Below are 19,959 nucleotides of genomic sequence, written 5' to 3'. Positions count from 1 at the left end.
TCTCTACACCCTGGTGCGGAGGAGATTGAGGTATAAATTCATTAAAAATAGGGGTGCAGAAGTTTGCCATTCCGCCCATCACACCTACTCTGCCATTCAATGATGGCAGATCTATCTATCCCTCATACGCATTCTCTGGCCTTCTCTCCATAACCCCCTGACAACCTTAAGAATCAAAAATCTGTCAAAAATCTCCGCCTTACAAATATCCATTGACATGGCTCCACAGCCAGCTGTGGCAATGAATTCCTCAGATTCACCACCCTCTGACTAAAGAAATAAAGGATATCAGATTAGAGGGATGTAGACGGGATACACTACAGGAATAATTTCCCATTGACAGAGGTGACTCGAGTAAATAGATTTAGGATTAAGGGTAAAATAGATTTATAGGGGACCTGAGGGGATGGTTTCTCACCCAAAGTGTGGTGACTGCCTATAATACAGTGTTGGAGTGAGTGGTGGTAGCAGTCACTGACAGTGTTTGGGAAGAGTCTGGGCGAGCAGGTAATGGTCCAGTCATTAATGCTACAAGCCAAGTGCTGGAAAATGGAATCACAGTGGATGGGTGCCCACTAGTAGGTAGGTGTGGGCGTGGTGAGATTTGTTTCCCTGCTGTGGGTCTCTGACTCGAGGTATGAGGATGTACATTCATTATGAGATACATGGAGAAGAACAGAGACAGGAGACAAAGGGTATAGCCCTCCAAACAAAAGGAAGGCCTCTCATCATTGTATCCACTTCTATCTGGTTTCCCCTCAGCCTCCGATGCAGGGTAGGTGAAGTGTTGTGACAGCAACCTTTAAACTTTACCTTAAAGGTGCAGCATGGAAACGGGCCCTTGGGCACCAACTAGCGAACACCCTGTACATTAGCACTATTCGACACACTAGGGACAATTTACACTCTACTACAGAAGGGCAAGGGGTCACAGGGAGAACGTACAAATTCTGCACAGACAGTACCCATATTCATGATCGAACCCGGGGTTTCTGGCGCTGTAAGTAGACAGCAACTCGACTGCTGTGCCACCGTGCTGCCCCAGGGTGTGGAAGCTGGGGATGGTCTCTGCGATCCATCACTCCCATGTAGTACATTTCTGCAGCCTCACGAACCTTAGCTCAGAAACCTTTAACTGGGGGTTGAGGAACTGGGAGGTGAGATCTGGACAGTGCAATGCATCAGAGAGGGAGGAAGATGACCTTCCTCCATAAGGCTGTCACACCTCTCAGATTGGGACAGAAATATGTGGTTACATACAAAGGAGGTAACCTCAGCCCTACAAAGGAGGTAACCTCAGCCCCAGCCCTGCTCAAGGTCCCCTACACTGTGGACTGCAGGATGGGCATGTAGACTGAGCGAGCAGCATGCTGTGGGTGAGTGGAGAGGAATGACTTTACTTTAGAGATACAGCATTGAAAAAGGCTCTTCGACCCACCAAGTCCACACCGACCAGTGATGGAATCATAACATTAGCACTATTCTACACACAAGGGACAATTTACACTTTACAGAAGCCAATTAACCAACAAACCTGTACATCTTTGGAATGTGGGAGGAAACCGGAGCACCCGGAGAAATCCCCCGCGGTCACAGGGAGAACGGACAAACTCCGTACAGACAGCACCCATAGTCAAGATCGAACCCGGGTCTCTGGCAGTGTAAGGCAGCAATTCTACCGCTGCACCAGCGTGCTGCACCAATGGAACCACAGAATGACGTAATGAGAGAGGACATTATAGTTCGGGGGATAGATACTGCTCTGTGTACAAGAGGAACCGGTGCATAGGCTGTTTTAGCATTAAGGATATCTCCTTGGAGCTGTGGAGGAATTTGGAGAGAGAGGGAAAAAAATATCCAACTGTTGTCCTTGTGGGAATCCAATGACATGGACAGGACAAAGGAGCTCTGTGGAAGAAGTCAGTGCTGCTACAGTGCGCATTACAAAGCAGACCCACAAAGGTAGCAATCACTGCCTATCAACAAAGCCATGTACAGGCTGGCTTCAGGCCAACACATCAGAGAATTGAATGAGGAGCACACAGAGACTGATGTGGGAGAAATGGGCTTCCGTTCACAAGGCAATCACGCCATCAATGGAGAAAGAGAGAGCTGTACTCCATTGGACGGCTTCACTTCAATAGGGCTGGGACCACTTTGGTGGCAAATCGAATGAATGGGGTTCCGGAGAGGGCTTTTACTAAGCAGGGAGGGAAGGGGGGGGGGGTTCAGCTGAGGTTTAGAAAGTTTAAGCTAAAGGACCAAAGGCATTGAAGTACTACAGTGACCAGTGAGGGGGGGGGGGGGGGGGGGGGGGGGGGGAGGGTAATGCACACTCCACTGAACAGTCGAAGCAGGGAACACATGCCGGCAAAATTAACCTGACAGATTGGCTGACTGCACCTGGGCTAGGTCTTCGGGACCTATGAGAAGTGTCTGCAGGAATAGTGAATGTACCAATTGTGATCATCCAAAGTCCTTTAGTATCAAGAAGGGTCCCATAAATGTGAAAGAAATCAGCATTCAACAGAGTGAGAACAAGCAATAAAGGATTTGTTACAATTGATAACAATCTGCAGACCTGGTTAAACTGGGATTTTATCCAGGGAGGTGAATGGAAAGGTAGTCAAGTGGGAACGGAGGAGCATATTTTATGGATTCCAGTGAACGAAAGTGACTCCGTGCATTGTGTTAATGGGAGTAAGTGGGGTCCTGTGGGAGTGAGGTGTGATTCGATGCACTGTTGCGAGTGAATGAGAGGTGTTACATAAATGCTGGAAACACTCAGCAGTTCAGGCAGCATCTGTGGAGAGAGAAACAGAGTTGACGTTACAGGTTCAAAATCCTTTGTCAGAATAGGAAGGAGTTTGGGTTGCTGTAAGGTGCAGTGTGAGGGGTGGGGCACTGGTTCACTGTGAGGGGTGGGTGCATTAAGTAGGGTGGGTGCACTGGGTCACTGTGAGGGTGAGTCCACTGGGTCACTGTGAGGAGTTGGTGCATTGGGTCACAGGGAGGGATGGGTGCTGGGTCACTGAGGGGTGGGTACACTGGGATAGTAGGAGAAATGGTGCACTGGGTAACTGTGAGGAGTGGATCGTTGGGTCACTGTGAGGGGTGTGTTACTGGGTCGCTGGTTCACGGTGAGGGTGGGATGGCAGGGTCTAGTTACATCCATGCTGACCTCAGCTACACAAAAGTTGGAACCTGATCATGCTTTTATTTCACCTGTTCTTCTGTGGGTTGGTGAAATATTTGGTCTTATTAGGCATATCCTGTGGGCGGCCTGACACAGTCTGGGCCGGGTTACAGCTCCCTGCTAATGTAGCGGTTACAGTAAGAGGCCGACAAGCACCACTGCAGCTCCCTGTGTCAATGTCCATGTTAGGAACCGTGGGGAGATTATTCGGCCCACGCTGCACTGACCCACACTCCGCCGGCCGGGGCACAAACCCTCAGTCGCCAATTGAGCATGTGGTGGTCCGTGAGTCACAGGAGGGTCTCCAGCAGCTGGAACAGGCCAGCTGGTTCTGCCCTCGCTGCGTTATTCTCCTGAGGAGGTGAAGCTCGTGCTCAATGGTGGCATCAGGAGGGAGTTACTCACCACAGAAGGATCCCCCCCACCCCACCTCACTCCAGGGGTTTCAGTCACCCAGTTGTGTCTGAGTTTCTGTAGTGCTGATGTACAGCAGACACTGCTCCATAATATCCCTTCACTGAGCATGGCTTTGGGCAATGCGGTAACTGCCCACACATGCGGCCGTGGGCAAGGAAGCCTTGAGGCCCTGGCAATGCCCATACATTAATGCCCATACACAAAATGCCCACACATCAAACACCCACACATCAACACCTCAGCTCATGAGATTGTGGTGGTCAGGAGCTGAGATGAATCAGCTTCCCGATATCAATCTCAGCCCAAGACGCATTAACGACTTCAATGCCAGCATAGGATGTGTGATTAGTTAGTGTGCAGTCGACACAAAGGTTGGTGGCCATGTGGACAGTGAGGAGGTTAGGCTTGGCCTTAGGAATGAGATTGGTCAGTTGGTAAAATGGCAGCAACAATAGGAATTAAATCCTGTTGTTGTGAGGTGATGCCAAAGAAGGAGACAGCATTTTAAGTGAATGGTGTTGCCCGAGGGAGTGTCGATGCACACAAGGACCTTGCCTTACAAGTCCGTGGCTCCTTGAAGGCCGCAGCAGAGATAGACGTGCTAAAGAAGGTGCTTGGGATACTGGCCTTCCTCGGATGGGCAACAGGATCTAAGACCAGAGAGGTCATGGCTGGAGTTTATAAATTATTGATTACACCACAGATGGAGCAGTGTGCATTTCTGCTCACACTATAGCAAGGGCATGCTGGCACTGGGGAGGGTGCAGCGAGATGTTACATGGGACAGAGCACTGCAATTAGGAGGAGAAACTGGATCGAATGAGTTTATTTTCCTGAGGCATGGGAGCCTGAGAGGGGTGGGGCACGATGGAACGATGAGGGCCTCAAAGCTATCCTCCTGCACCGCCCCCTTGTCTCTGCTTCCCTCAATGGGGAATCAGAAACCTCTCCATCTTTGAGTGACCTCAAAGCCCAATTTGTAGAAGCACTGTCCATCAAGTGAAGGGTATTTCCTCATTTAGGAACAATGGTTCAAGGGTTCGATGGTACTTTACTTGCCACATGTACTAAGGTACAGTGAAATTCACTTTTGTATGCAGTTCAGTAGAAGCATCACTATACATAAGCACTTAGAACCATTCACTCTGAGCTGGGTGACAGAGAGGGATGACATCAGCAATTCACCGTTATCTTTCTCAAGTTCACCAGGTACCTCAGGCTATGAGTTGGTGAACATTGGCAATGCAGAAGCTGTGGGGAATGGCGACATTTAACAGCGGGTTCTGTTTGCTAATCCACGATGACACCTTACCTATCTCGCAGTTCTCTCCCGCAAAGCCAGCCACACAGTTGCACGTGTAGATGGTGCTATTGGATAAGCAGCTTCCCTCATGGAGGCAGGGGTTCATCTGGCAAGGGTCTGGTTCCCCTGAACAGAAGCAAAGCACAGGAAACTAGACAGAGCAAGGTCGCTGGAAGCTTTGAGATATGGAGAGGCCAGGCTTTGGAGAGGGATCTGTCCAAAGTGCATCCTGCCATTGACCAATATCATGTCCAAATTTGGACTCTTAGTGTCATACAGCAAAGAAACCGGCCCATCGGCCCAAATTCCCCCCACACTGACCAACAAGCCCCAGCAGCACTGGTCTCACCGACCTGCGCTTGACCCGTATCCCTCTAAACCTATCCTATCCATGTACATGTTGCTGTCTCCAAATTGTCAGCTGGTGTATTGGTGTTACACAATCCCGGGGACTGACATGAGTTGGCTAAATGTCTGAAAAGCAAGAATGACAAAGCTGTTGGTGAGGGCGAGGAGTGGGACCGCTGGATCACTCTTGTCCGGGGCCAAGAGGGACTCGATGGGCTGAAGTCCCTTGTGATTAGTTTAGAGATGCAGAATTGGACAGGCCCTTTGCCCCATCAAGTTTGCTCTGACCATTGATCACCCGTTCACACTAGTTTTGTGTTATTCCACTTTCTCATCCATTCCAGATACATGTGTTTTTATTCATGAAAATACAATGGTCAGCATGGCCATGTTGGGCTGAAGGGCCTGTTTCAATTATGTACAATCCTGTATCCATTTGACTCATGTGCTGCCCAACGTCGAATGGCACCAGTAATTTAGTTCAGTTTAGAGATACAGCGTAGAAACAGGCCTTTGGCCCACCAGCGATCCCCGCATACTAACACTATCCTACACATACTATGGACAATTTTACAATTTACCAAACCTACAAGCCTGTATGTCTTTGGAATGTGGGAGGAAACCGGAGCTCCTGGAGAAATCCCATGCAGATCACAGGGAGAACGTACTGACTTCGTACAGACAGGAGCCGTAGCCAGGATCGGGCTTGGGTCTCTGGCACTGTAAAGCAGCAACTGCACCACTGGGCCGCCTATGTTCAGAATGTTCTGCTCTATGACATGTTTGACTTTGGGGCTTCACACCAATCCCACCTGCATGCTAATTCCTTTTGACAACCCCTATTTCAGGAAGGTCTGCTTAAGGCTGGGTTTTAAAAACTCAGAGATGGAGAGAGGACAGTAAAGGAAATGTCAGAGCAGAAGATGGAGAGGCAGGGATTGCAGTGGGAAGGCGGGAGTACAGAGGTACCACTGACCATGAATAAATGCATAAACACTCGTAAATGGTCACGAGCGATGTGGAATGTATGCAGTTCAAACATTCATTAATGCTACTGGAAATGAAGTGATTAAATGTAATGCATTTAGTATTGATTAAAGTATAAGTGAATCAACTGATGATGAAGAAAATTTCTCTGTAGAAGCGATTAACCATATTATTATCAAATTATGACAACTGCAATTAATACCCCGGTATTCTGAATACAGTCAAAAGTTAAACAGAGAGTCGATGCTGCCGACTCAGTGCTTTCACTTCAGTACTGGTGGCCCACTGATATCCTACACACAATAGAAAAGTTTGCACATTTTTATTTAAAATCCTCATCGCTTCACCCCTCCCCCGTCTCTCCAATATTTTCCAGTTATACCATCCTCCATGATCTCTACGCTACTCCAACATCAGTGTTTAAGAAGGAACTGCAGATGCTGGAAAATCGAAGGTACACAAAAATGCTGGAGAAACTCAGCGGGTGCAGCAGCATCTATGGAGCGAAGGAAATAGGCAACATTTTGGGCCGAAATGTCTGAAGAAGGTTTTCAGCCCGAAACGTTGCCAATTTCCTTCGCTCCATATACAGTGGCTTGCAAAAGCATTCATACCCCTTGAACTTTTCCACATTTTGTCACGGTACAACCACAAACGTAAATTTATTTTATTGGGGTTTTATGCGATAGACCAACAGAAAGTGGCGCATAATTGTGAAGTGGAAGGAAAATGATACATGGTTTTCAAATTTTTTTACAAATAAAAAACTGAAAAGTGTGGCGTGCAAAAGTATTCAGCCCCCATTACTCTGATACCCCTAAATAAAATCCAGTGCAACCAATTGCCTTCAGAAGTCACCTAATTAGTAAATAGAGTCCACTTGTGTGTAATCTCATCTCAGTATAAATACAGCTGTTCTGTGAAGGCCTCAGAGGTTTGTTAGAGAACATTAGTGAACAAACAGCATCATGAAGCCCAAAGAACACACCAGACAGGTCAGGGATAAAGTTGTGGAGAAGTTTAAAGCAGGGTTAGGTTATAAAAAAATATCCCAAGCTTTGAACATCTCACGGAGCACTGTTCAATCCATCATCCGAAAATGGAAAGAGTATGGCACAACTGCAAACCTACCAAGACAACCCACCTAAACTGACCGGCCGGGCAAGGAGAGCATTGGTCAGAGAAGCAGCTAAGAGGCCCATGGTAACTCTGGAAGAGCTGCAGAGATCCACAGCTCAGGTGGGAGAATCTGTCCACAGGACAACTATTAGTCGTGCACTCCACAAATCGGGCCTTTATGGAAGAGTGGCAAGAAGAAAGCCATTGTTGAAAAAAAGCCATAAGAAGTCCTGTTTGCAGTTTGCCACAAGCCATGTGGGGGACACAGCAAACATGTGGAGGAAGGTGCTCTGGCCAGATGAGACCAAAATTGAAGTTTTTGGCCTAAATGCAAAACGCTATGTGTGGCGGAAAACCAACACTGCACATCACCCTGAGCACACCATCCCCACTGTGAAACTGGTGGTGGCAGTCATAGATAGATATGCATTTATTGTCACTATACATGTACAGTGAAAACTGAAAGCTGCTCGTACTCAGTGCGTACATACAATTTAGCACAAAAAACAAGAAACAGAAAAAACAAAAAACAGAAGGGAGATGGGGGGGGGGGAATAGGTGCACAAATTCTGCGGCGCTACATACATATATACATATATACAGATGGAAGTCCGTGTTGGGCGGTGTAGTCAGTGCATGTGTGAATTTGAATTTATAGTAGTTATAATTCTCGGAAAGCAACTATTCCTGAGTCTGTTTGTCCTGGATTTGATGCACCTATAGCGCCTTCCAGAGGGCAGCAGGTCGAACAGTCCAAACGCAGGATGGGAGCTGTCTTTGATGATCTTCTTTGCCCTGCTAAGGCAGCGGGAGGTGTAGATGTCCATCAGGGAGGGGAGAGGGCAGCCAATGATCCTCTGCGCTGTCCTGGTTACCCTCTGAAGCCTCTCCCTGTCTGCCATGGTGCAGCTGCCATACCATGCTGTAATGCAGTATGTCAGCAGGCTCTCGATGGACGAGCGGTAGAAGGTCAGCAGCAGGTTAGAGTCCAGGCTGTGCTTCCTGAGGACCCTCAGGAAGTGCAGCCGCTGCTGAGCCTTCTTGATGACCGCTGTCGTGTTGTCCGTCCAGGAGATGTCAGCAGCGATATGGACGCCGAGAAACCGGAAGGTGTTGACCCTCTCCACACACTCGCCGTTGATGTGTAGGGGGGCTAAGTCGGTGCTGTGCCTCCTGAAGTCGACAATGAGCTCTTTTGTTTTCCTGGTGTTCAGAGCCAGATTGTTTTCTGAGCACCAGGTTCTCAACTTCAGGACTTCCTCTCTGTAGGCTGCCTCGTCTCCCTTTGAAATAAGTCCGACCACAGTAGTGTCGTCAGCAAATTTGACGATGCGGTTGTTGTTGTGGGCCGGACTACAGTCGTAGGTGTAGAGACAGTATAAGAGGGGGCTTAGCATCATGCTGTGGGGATGCTTTTCTTCAGCAGGGACAGGGAAGCTGGTCAGAGTTGATGGGAAGATGGATGGAGCCAAATACAGGGCAATCTTGGAAGAAAACCTGTTAGAGTCTGCAAAAGACTTGAGACTGGGGCGGAGGTTCACCTTCCAGCAGGACAACGACCCTAAACATACAGCCAGAGCTACAATGGAATGGTTTAGATCAAAGCATATTCATGTGTTACAATGGCCCAGTCAAAGTCCAGACCTAAATCCAATTGAGAATCTCTGGCAAGACTTGAAAATTGCTGTTCACAGACGCTCTCTATCCAACCTGACTGAGCTTGAGCTATTTTGCAAAGAAGAATGGGCAAAAATTTCAGTCTCTAGATGTGCAAAGCTGGTAGAGACATACCCCAAAATATTTTCAGCTGTAATTGCAGCGAAAGGTGGTTCTACAAAGTATTGACTCAGGGGGGCTGAATACTTTTGCACGCCACACTTTTCAGTTTTTTATTTGTAAACAAATTTGAAAACCATGTATCATTTTCCTTCCACTTCACAATTATGCACCACTCTGTGTTGGTCTATCACATAAAATCCCAATAAAATACATTTACGTTTGTGGTTGTAATGTGACAAAATGTGGAAAAGTTCAAGGGGTATGAATACTTTTGCAAGCCACTGTATGCTGCTGCACCCGCTGAGTTTCTCCAGCATTTTTGTGTCCCTCCGACATCAGTCACTGATACACTCCACCAACTCTATGCTTGGTCACCTGTCCCATGTCTCAGTATCTCGTAAACTCTTTTGCATCTTCTCTTCTCACCTCCTTAAAACCTACCTCTGATGGAGCTTTTTGTTAATATGCCTTTACGAGCATTGGTCTAATATTTTGCTTATCTCTGCTGGTGCTGGGTGGACTCATGTTCGAGGTCCCAGCCAAGACTGTGTCCATGTTCATCTCTCCACAGCACAATGTCACCTCCACCACCCCAGATGGGCATGTTGCTTTTTATGTCTACGGCACCAGTGATTTTGTTACCATCTCATTCTATATCTTCATTACCATTTTCTTACATGCACTTTGGGACAGTTTACTTTGTTAAAGGTCCCATGGAGATGCACACTTCCTTTGATGCAGTAATTTGGAGGAAGGTCGGCATTGTCAGTGTTCTGCCAACGTTCAAGACCGTTACGACGGGGAAGGACAACGATTAGTTGAGGCAAGACTGCACCTCGATGGAGATGCCTTTGGCTTGGTGTAATGGGAATGGCTAATTAGGATGAGGAGCGGAACCAGAGGTACAGGTTCACCTCTTCACACTTAGTACACTCCAATTTCAACTCCCAAATCAATGAATGAATACAGGCAGTAAGGAACACTGCCACCTGCAGGTTCCCCTTCAAATAACACACCCTCCCAAAATGGAAGTACATCTTTGTTCATTCATTGTCATTGGGTCCAAATCCTTGAATTCCTCCAGAGCTCCAGTTTATCATCAATCCATTTGATTCAGCCAGAGACTCAACAACACAAATCAGCAGAGGTTGGATCAGAAATAAAAGCAAGAGATTGTGGAAGAACCAACAGGTCAGGTAGTGTCTGCACAGAGAAATAGGGTGACTAATTAGCTTCAGTAAGCTGTAACATTGTCTATAGTGTAGGATAGTGTTAGTGTATGGGGTGATCGTCGGTCAGCATGGATATGGTGGGCCGAAGGGCCTGTTTCCGCACTATATCTCTAAAGTATAAATACCGACCTAATGTTTGCGCCGTTTTCCATTTCTCGGCCAGTGGAGTTGGACACATCTGCGAGGACAATGATCCAGCAACACTAATTATTTATGTAGGGAACTCAGTTTAGTTTAGAGGTACAGGCCCACCGTGTCCGCGCCGACCAGCGATCACCCTGCACCCTAGCCCCATCTAACACACGAGGAAACATTTGCAATTTATTTTACTGAAGCCAATTAACCTACAAATCTGTACATCTTTGGAATGTTGGAGGAAACCAGAGAACCCCATGTTAAAGGGAGAATGTACAAACTCCATATAGACAGCACCTATAGTCAGGATCAAACCTGGGTCTCCGGCACTGTAAGGAAGCAACTCCAGGATTTACACCCAATGACAACAACCCAGCCAATGCTGGCTCTTTAACTGCCAGCAAGGTTTGGAAAAGATGTGAAGTGAGGCTTTCACACTGAGAGATTTGATGTCAGCAGACTGCGAGACAGAGGGTTTATGTGTTTAACAAGGTTTGGAAATTAAAGGCAGCCTTGGAGAATAAGACCGTAAAATCTTGACATAGGAGCAGAAATTAGGCCATTTGGCCCATCGAGTCTACTCCGCATTCAATCACAGCTGATCTATTTCTCCTGCTCAAGCCCTTTTTCCTGCATTCTCCCCGTAACATTTCATGCCCTCACTAATCGAGAACTTCTCAATCTACGCTCTAAAAAGACCCAATGATTTGGCCACCAACGCCGTCTGCGGCCACGAATCCCATGGATTCACCTCCCTCTGACTAAAGAGATTCCTCTTCAGCTTCATTCTAAAGGTGCGTCCTTTTATTCTGAGGCTGTGCCCTCTGGATCTGGACCCTCCCATCGCAGGAAATCTTTTCCACGTCCATTCTATCTATGCCTTTCATTAACCGAGCTGGTTGTGGCTGGGGCAGTGAGGGGTCATCCACTGTACAGTGTATCAGAAGACAGATGAGGCACCTCTGGTGACCTATTAGTACCCACGGACTTCAATCATTATTTCCCAGGAACTGGACAGGCAATTACAGCAGGAGGAAGAAAAAAGATCATTTTTTTTTTTAAATGTATAAAATGATTTGTTGCCGTTTTGTGAAGAGAACCGTGCATGGAAATGATTTATAATTACTGTAGCCTGTGCAGCCATCGCAATCCCAACCATCTGCATTTAATTTTCAAACAATTAGTCACATCTTATTAGTTGGAAATGGATGTGTTACAAAGCCATCTGTTACCCCGGTGACAGGCTGCTCTCAGCTGGCAAGTTAAATGCTCCTCACTACACCTTGAGCCGTTGGCTGCCAGGTTCTGACACAGGATGTCACTGCCTGCACACTGAGTGTGGCAACGCGTGCTGGTGGGCCCCAGCGACAGCAGAGGCAACCATTGACCAGCAGAAAGAAACCAGACCAGCCAGCCAGACGAGCAATGTCATCTACTCCGATCCATCGCTCTCAGCTGTGTGTCCGAGACTCTTGTACGTTGTGGCGAGCACATAGATGTGTGACTTGGTTGAATGGAGTTACAGATGGATAGCATCCTATCTAAAAACAGATGGATAGCATCCTAACTAAACTACCAACCCAACCTCCCCCACTCCATGTGTAGGAAGGAACTGGTTGCTGGTTTACACCGAAGGTAGACCCAAAAAACCTGGAGTAACTCAGCAGGTCAGACACCATCTCCGGAGAAAAGGAATAGGTGGCATTTCGGGTCAAGACCCTTCTTCAGACTGATGAAGGATCTCCACCCGAAAGGTCACCAATTCCTTTTCTCCAGAGATGCTGCCTGACCTGCTGAGTTACTCCAGCTTTTTTGGGTCTATCTTCCCCCCACTCCATCAGTGTCTGTAGCTCAGTGGGCAGCACAAGTCTGTCCGGAGAGTTTCCAACTGTCCCACCCCAGACACAGCAAATAAACAACCTGAGCCTTCCATCCACAACTGAGGGAGAGTCACACTGGCAGGGTGTTATTGGACAGTGACACAAACTTGGAGCATCACAATGACTTGGGGCCATATTCACCCCCAATCAATCAACGTCATCAAATAGATTTGGCCAATATCACTGCTATAGTGGTATCCTCCTGTACGCAACGTGGCTGGATTATTTCCTGCGCCGCAATAATAACTGCACTTCACATCTGGGAGACACTTCACATTTGGGACATTCTGAAGGAACGTGAATGAAAAGTGAATCTTCCTTTCTTCTTCTTAACCTTAAAATTTCTTGAGCCACCACCCACCCATCCCTATTAGCCTGGCAACCCTCCAACCTCCTAACTACCCTGCAATCTCCTACCCCACTCCTGGTGCAAACTAAACTTATCTCTTCAGGCTCATTTCCCAGCACAGGATCCAGTATGGCCCCTCCTCGAGTTGGACTATCCACATCCTCTCAGTCTGAAGAAGGGTCTCGACCCGAAATGTCCCTTATTCCTTTTCGCCAGAGATGCTGCCTGACCTGCCGAGTTACTCCAGCATTTGTGTCTATCCACGTGCAGTTTCAGGTACCCCTCTTGAATACATCTAACAAATTCTGCCCCATCTAAGCTGCTTACGCTACGGAGGTCCCAGTCAATGTCGGGGAAGTTGGTCGCCCACTACGACAACTATGTTGCTTTTGCATCTTTTCATTATCTTGCAGTTGGACTGCATTGTCCCAGTGGCCTCTTCTGGCTCATTAATGTACCTGAATCATTGTTTGAGGAACTGAGTTGAAAGTTGATATTCACAAGCCCCACAACTGCACAATCCAGTCCTGAATATCTCAGCAAGAAACTTCCAGCCAGAGCCAGTGGGGAAGGGTTGGGAGCTATAAGTCCAGTATCTAAGATCATGTGCTAGTCACTGGCTCCAGTCTGGAATTATTTCCACATTGGCCCCCATGTGGTTAGGTGGTTATAAGCAGGAGAAACTCAGGAGACTTTGTTATAGTCAACCGTTAGCCCTCTAAAGCATCCAACTCACTGAGATCTCCTCAGAACTCCACTTCTCATCTTGTTTCTTCATCCTACTGCTCGTGACAGCACCCAAAGTCAAGATCGAACCCGGGTCAATGGTCGACCATGCTGTCCCTTTTGCTTTAAACAATTCCTTGTGATACAGACCCACTGCCAAGGGAATCTAAAGGAGTGTTGCTGAACACTGAGGACAAACACTGGGACGGAAATCCCAGTCAATGTCCAAGGATTGCAATCCCAAGGCAAGCTCCAGTGGCACAAGTATCCATCTATAAATGGCACCCCAGAGTTGTTTTTACACATGGCCAGTGTGTAGAGGCCAGTTGGCCATTAAATGCTCCAGGTCCTTCTGAGACTCTCCGTGAAACCCTGACTGATGGAGCGCAATTGTGATGTTAATCAAGAGCAGTAACAGTTTAAATTGGGGTGAGAAGTATACACAATACTTCCATAAGCCTTTGCACCAATCTCCACCTGGATCTCTGCTGAACAATCTATTTCTTCCTATTGTCCTCCGGAATGCAATAAATCCACCTGTGACTTGGCACCCACAGAACAGAACAAGAAACCGGAACTATCTTATCACTGACACAAGAAAGGGATTTAATTATCAGTGTCTGACGCCTTGATCTGCTGATAGGAAATTGATGTCAGAGGGGAACTCACCCCATTGTGAATGTACAGCAGGCAGTCTCCCGCTCACTGCAGGTACTAGATACACTGTGAAACACAGACTTCTAGCATAGAGCAGAGCAGAGCGATGCCAGGGAGCAAAGATCAGCCATCCCATCCCTACTCTCCCCCATGCCCCACAAGGATTCCCACTCTTTTCTCCCACAATCTATCCCCCCTCTCACCCCACCCCCCCCCCCCCCCCCCCCCCCCCCCCCTCCCCCCCCCCCCAACCCATCCTGCCACAAATAGCCCCTCTGGTTTCACATCTCAACCCATCATAGAAATTAGGTGCACAGTAGGCCATTCGGCCCTTCGAGCCTGCACCGCCATTCTCATGGCTGATCATCCAACTTCCCGTACCATCTCACATCTCACATCTTGTCTCTCCCTATCTCACAGCATTTTGCGTTTCCATCTATGACCATTGTCCAACCATCTTCCAACCAACCCCCAACTGCTCACCTACATCCACAACTCACCTGGCCTGCATAACTTTTATGTTAGACTTTACTTCAGAGATACATCGTGCCAAATGCCTGGATTGTTGTTGAGAGACGGGTTTAACATCACTCGTCCCCATGAAGCATGTCCCAGGGAGGAACCTGCAGAGTCATTATCTGACCATTATCTTTCTTTCCCTTACACTCACAGCACCACTACTAGAGCAGTGGACAACTTGTGGTTTTGTTTATAAAATGAGGGATAAACCAATTAATTCATGAGCGGTTAGTTCAACTTTGATGTTCCCAGTACTGGAACAAGTTCTCATGAAGGATGTGAACCTTGATTTGGAAAGGCAGAGATTAATTGAGAGTTAATCCCATTGAGTTACTCCAGCACTATGTGGGGTTTTTTTTGTTGTAAACCAGCATCTGTGGCTCCTCGGGTCCATGATTAACTGAAGGTAGTCGGATAGACTGGTCAATTGGAGTCCTGTGTAGGAAGGATGCTGGTTTAGACCCAAAACATCACCTATTCCTTTTGTCCAAAGATGCTTGGGTCTGAGCTATAGGTAGAGGTTAAGTTGGCTGGGACTATTCCCTGGAGCGCAGGAGGATGAGGGGTGATCTTATAGAGAAATGAGAGGAATAGATCGGCCTAATGCACAGTCTCTTGCCAAGAGTAGGTGAATCAAGAACCAGAGGACATAGGATTAAGGTGAAGGGGAAAAAATATGATGGGTATATTTTTCACACAAAAGGTGGTGGGTGTATGGAACAAACTGCCAGAGGAGGTAGTTGAGGCAGGGACTATCCCAACATTGAAGAAATAGTTAGACAGGTACATGGATAGGACAGATTTGGAGGGATATGGACCAAATGCGTGCAAGTGGGACTAGTGTAGCTGGAACATGTTGGCCAGTGTGAGCAAGTTGGGCTGAAGGGCCTGTGTCCACACTGTATTAATACATAACTACATGACTCTATGCTACTGACCAGCTGAGTTACTCTAGCACTTGGTGTCTATCGTCAATGGAAGGTCCCGTCTGTCTCACCTGATTGATCTCAATCTACATAAAACATTATCTGAACTTCCCACATCTCGTTTACCACTGTGAGAATATCAACCGTTAACCCTGTTCTATGGCCGTGAAAATTCCACGGATTTGATTCCTTCCCATCTACTGGCTTTTCCCTGGACTCCCACGCCTGAAAGCCCATCCCTTGTACAGAATCTCCACTGGCTAGACCCCGAGCGTGAACAAAGCCCCAGACTGTGGTGTGGAACTGGGCAGGAGTCCAGCTGTGATCTAATGTGGATGTGTAGATCCTAGACAGTGTTCTCTCCATTAGTAGCACCTGTCAATAAATGATCTCATGTGGAAACAAGGAACAGCAGATGCTCGTTTGTACCAAAGATAGACGCAAACTGCAAGGAGTAACTCGGCGGGTCTGGCAACATCTCTGGAGAAAAAAGCATGGGTGACATTTCGGATCTGAGAAGGGTCCCGACCATAACGTCACCCATTCCCTTTTCTCCACAGATGTTGCCCGACCCGCTGAGTTACTCTTGCCCTTTATGTCTATCAGTAAATGATTTCACTGAATGAAATGGCCTCTCACCTGCTGCAACAAAGACGGAATCCTCTTCAGAGTCGTTGAAGCTGACCGCGCCCGGCGTGGCGGCCCATCCGTCTGCGCCTTGCCCCGAGGCAGGGTTGAGGAGGTCCTTGGTCGTCTGGTCCAGGAGAGTGGAACCCTCGCCTTCATCGTCAGCTGTCGCCAGCTTGGCTTCGGTGGAGGAGAGCAGCGGGGGGCGGCGTGGTGCCGCACTGTCCACGCTGCCCGCTGCTTCCGCCTCGGGTTCAGGGCGAGAGGACTCTGTGTGGTGGGACAAGGTGGGAAGCGGGAGGAACGTGAAGATCTCGGGACCTTCCTTGGAAGCGGAGCCCTCGTCTTCCAAGTCCGGCCGCTCCACACTGGGCAACGCGTCCTCCTCTGCTGTGCCCGCCGTCACTGCTACCGGCGACCAGTCTGTGGTAGCCCCCTTGGCCGAGGTTGGTGGAGATTCAGATTGTGCATTGGTGTTGGCATCAGTGAATGGTCCAATCGTCCCCTTCCTTTCCTTGACAGCGTGTGCGTTCAACGCGGTTGCTGGGGTCGTGCCGGAGATTTCTACAGTGTCCGTGTGTCCCTTCTCTCCCGCACTAGTCACAATTGGCCAAGCCACATTTGAATCGTGTTGGGTCGGTCCCCGTTCGGCCAAGGTGGGTGCGTTTGCAAGCAGTGTCCTGGCCGAAGCCGGGGTGCCCAGCTCCGCCTGATGGGTGGGGTTGTCCGGAGCGGTACCGGCCCCCTCGGTGTGTGGCGACCACGCGGCTCCTGAGCCACCCGTGGATATGTTATCCTCCCAGATGCCAGCAGCCGCTCGGCCCGTCGATCCCACCGCAGCCGCGGCCGCAGGTGTGCTGGAGGGTGGCGGGGAAGGTGCTTCAGTCTCCGTCTCTCCCGTTGGCATCGCGGCCACTGGCGACGCCGGGCCCGGCATTAGTGTAGCCACCGGGGCATCCCTCACGTCCGGCTGGCTGCCGCCCAGTTCCTCCGGGGACCCGGATTCCCTCTCCAACTTCATGAGGCGAAACTCCTGCAACGTCACCGTCACCCGCTGCGGCTGCTCGGCGCGGACCGTGCTGCTAATCCCTTCCCTGGCGAGGAGAGGGGGCGAGGTCGCACTTCTAACCCCCTCGGACGCAGGCAGTGTGGGGAGGGGCGGTCGATGCTCAGAGTCCGTGCGAGCGAACAGGCTCCTAGTGGTGGCGGAGAACGCGCGGCTCGCTCGCCCCTGCACGACACGGGATCCGTCCGCACCGGTCGGTGTGCGCGTCTCCTGCCGAGAACTAAGTGTCCAATGTGCGGGTCGCGGGGTCCAGGAGACGGTGAGGTGGCTCGGGTCCCCGCTGGCATCGTCTCCACCGTCCGGAGCCAGTACCGGGAGGGGCCGAGCGGTCTCCTGCCTCCCATCGCCCACCGTGCTCTGCCTCTCCCCGGGATCCCCACCCTCACTGCTCCCGGGAGATGTGGGTATGTGGGTCGGCTCCGTCTCTGCCTCTCCTCCGAGGTAGACCAAACGAGCGCTGTTTCCCGTCCCCGTGTTGGGAGAGGCCGATAGGTATTCCGGGTCATCTTTAGGAGCGGTCTCTCCAGAGGCCTCTATGCCCGCTTCCAGCGGCGTGCCGGGCGTGTGGCTGGTGCTCTCCGCTGGCCCGTGGTCTCCGTCCCCATCCCCGGCCCCGGCCTCGGTCAGTAAAGGCTCGCTAGCCCCGCTCCCCGTGCCGGTCTCCGCCGTCGCGTCTGTCCACGCCACATCCCCTCCCGTCCGATTCTCCTCACCGGCTCTTTTGATCTTGGCGCCGTCTATTTTCTCCTCGCTGCTCGACCTGTTGGCCTCGGCAGCAGCCGGCTCTGCGGTGCCGGACTGTGCCCCACTCCGCTCTGTAGGGGAGAGATGGACAGCACGTTAGATACCACAGGGCCACAGATATATCGGACAGCATCAGCAGCTGGCCTCAGCACCACAACACAGCCTGAAACAAAACACGGGGGGAGGAGGTAAAACCCCCTCCTCCCCTCCTTCCTGGGGAGGTTTCGGGCCGGAACGCGTCCTCAGACTGAAAAGTAGATCGGGTTTTTTTTTTGGGGGGGGGGGGGGGGGGGTGAAGGTGAAGGCGAGGAAAGACCAGGACCAAAAAGGGCGGCTACTCATGCCCTTAAGCAGAGCGGTGCCTGGTAAACCCATTGTTGGCTAAGGACGGTATGATCTCAAGAGTGATACAATGTGGAGAACTGTGTAGGAAGGAACTTGTAGATGCTGGTTTACACTGAAGATCAACGCAAAATGCTGGAATAAGAGCGGGTCAGGCAGCGGGAGTTAAACTGGTCAAACGACTAGGTGGGGGAGGGGAGTGTTACTTAAAATTAGAGGCTTTATCCTTCATACCGTTGAGTTCTGAGCTACCGAAGCGAAATGTGCGGTGCTGTTCCTCCAATCTGGGTGTGGCCTACCCCTGGCAATTGGAGGATGTAAAGGTCAGTATGGGGGTGGGAGGGAAAACTGATTTTTTTTGGCAACCGGGAGTTCTCGGAGGCTTCGGCTGATCGAGCACAAGTGTGTTCAGCGAAACGGTCGCCAGGTCTACTTGGTCTCGCCAATGTACAGGAGCCCACATCGGGAACACCGCCTGCACTAGATGATGCTAGTGGACTTCTGCTCACCTGGGGTGCTGGGGTCGTAGATGGGGGGCGAGTGAGGGAGTGAGGGAGTGTTGGGACAGGTGTTACATCTCATGCGGTTGCAGGAGAAAGTCTGAGACGGGTCCTGGCCGAAACGTCATTCAGTCTATTTCTCCAGCTACTCCAGTCGTGTCTATCACTATCGCTGGTATAAACCTGCCTAACTTGAAAATACTTATCCTTTCCTTCATCGTTAATGAATCATGGAACTCCTTCCACAGCAGCGCGGAAGAATATATTTGAGAGGGAGTTAGATGTGGCCCTTGTGGCTAAAGGGATCAGGGGGTATGGAGAGAAGGCAGGTACGAGATACTGAGTTGGATGTTCAGCCATGATCATATTGAATGGCGGTGCAGGCTCGAAGGGCCGAATGGCCTACTCCTGCACCTATTTTCTATGTATCTATGTATCTAAGAAAGATACTTGCCCCTGGACCGCTCCGTTTGTTTCAATGTCTCTGGGTATCCTTGTCTCTTTGATGCAGTACTGGGAAAGCATCGCACTGTTGGAGGCGGTTACTGAGAGAGCGCCTCACTGTTGGAGGGCGGTACTGAGGGAAGCAGCATCGCTGGGGGGGGGGGGCATGTCTTTGCGGAAACTGATCATCCGGAGGAAACCCACGCGGTTACAGGGAAACTCCACACAGGCAGCAGCCGAGGTCAGGATCGAACCTGGGTCACTGGCGCCTGGAGACAGTGTCTCTACCAGCTGCGCCACTGAACAGTCCCTAGATTCACATATCTCTATGTGCCTGATGGATCCTTTTAATCTTCATTTTCACAAAGCCCAACGGACAATTCATTATTAAATACAATACTTTCATTTTCCTAATTGAAGATTAGGCAGTTTCTCTTTCAACGGTAATGTCTTAATTTGTTAAATACAAGGTCTTAAAAGTGTTTGACAACGGAATCGTCTGCTCGGAATGTAGGTTACAGATAGGACAAAGGGAAATTATTAATGTGGCATCCCGCTCCCTCTGTGTATTCCCGATTACGCGGAGGTTATTCATCACACGCTTCTCTCAGCCAGCGTTTAACTCCATGGGCGGGCTCGAAGCCGGATCCCTCTCCACGTGAA

The 19,959-nt window shown here is 49.5% G+C and overlaps 1 protein-coding gene across 1 annotated transcript in view; it reads right to left on the bottom strand.

Moving 5' to 3' along the window:
* Positions 1-19,959, bottom strand: part of ncanb (neurocan b) — a 70,737-nt gene that overhangs the window by 11,661 nt on the left and 39,117 nt on the right. The window contains exons 9-10 of the mRNA XM_055658678.1: positions 16,213-18,081; positions 4,926-5,042 (exon numbers count right to left, since the gene is read on the bottom strand). Coding sequence (XP_055514653.1) covers positions 4,926-5,042; positions 16,213-18,081 — 1,986 coding nt within the window. The remainder of the gene's footprint in view (positions 1-4,925; positions 5,043-16,212; positions 18,082-19,959) is intronic.

This window comes from Leucoraja erinacea, chromosome 29 (assembly GCF_028641065.1).
Source record: "Leucoraja erinacea ecotype New England chromosome 29, Leri_hhj_1, whole genome shotgun sequence".
Taxonomy (NCBI): Eukaryota; Metazoa; Chordata; class Chondrichthyes; order Rajiformes; family Rajidae; genus Leucoraja; species Leucoraja erinaceus.
This window is presented reverse-complemented; position numbering and strand designations above follow the sequence as displayed.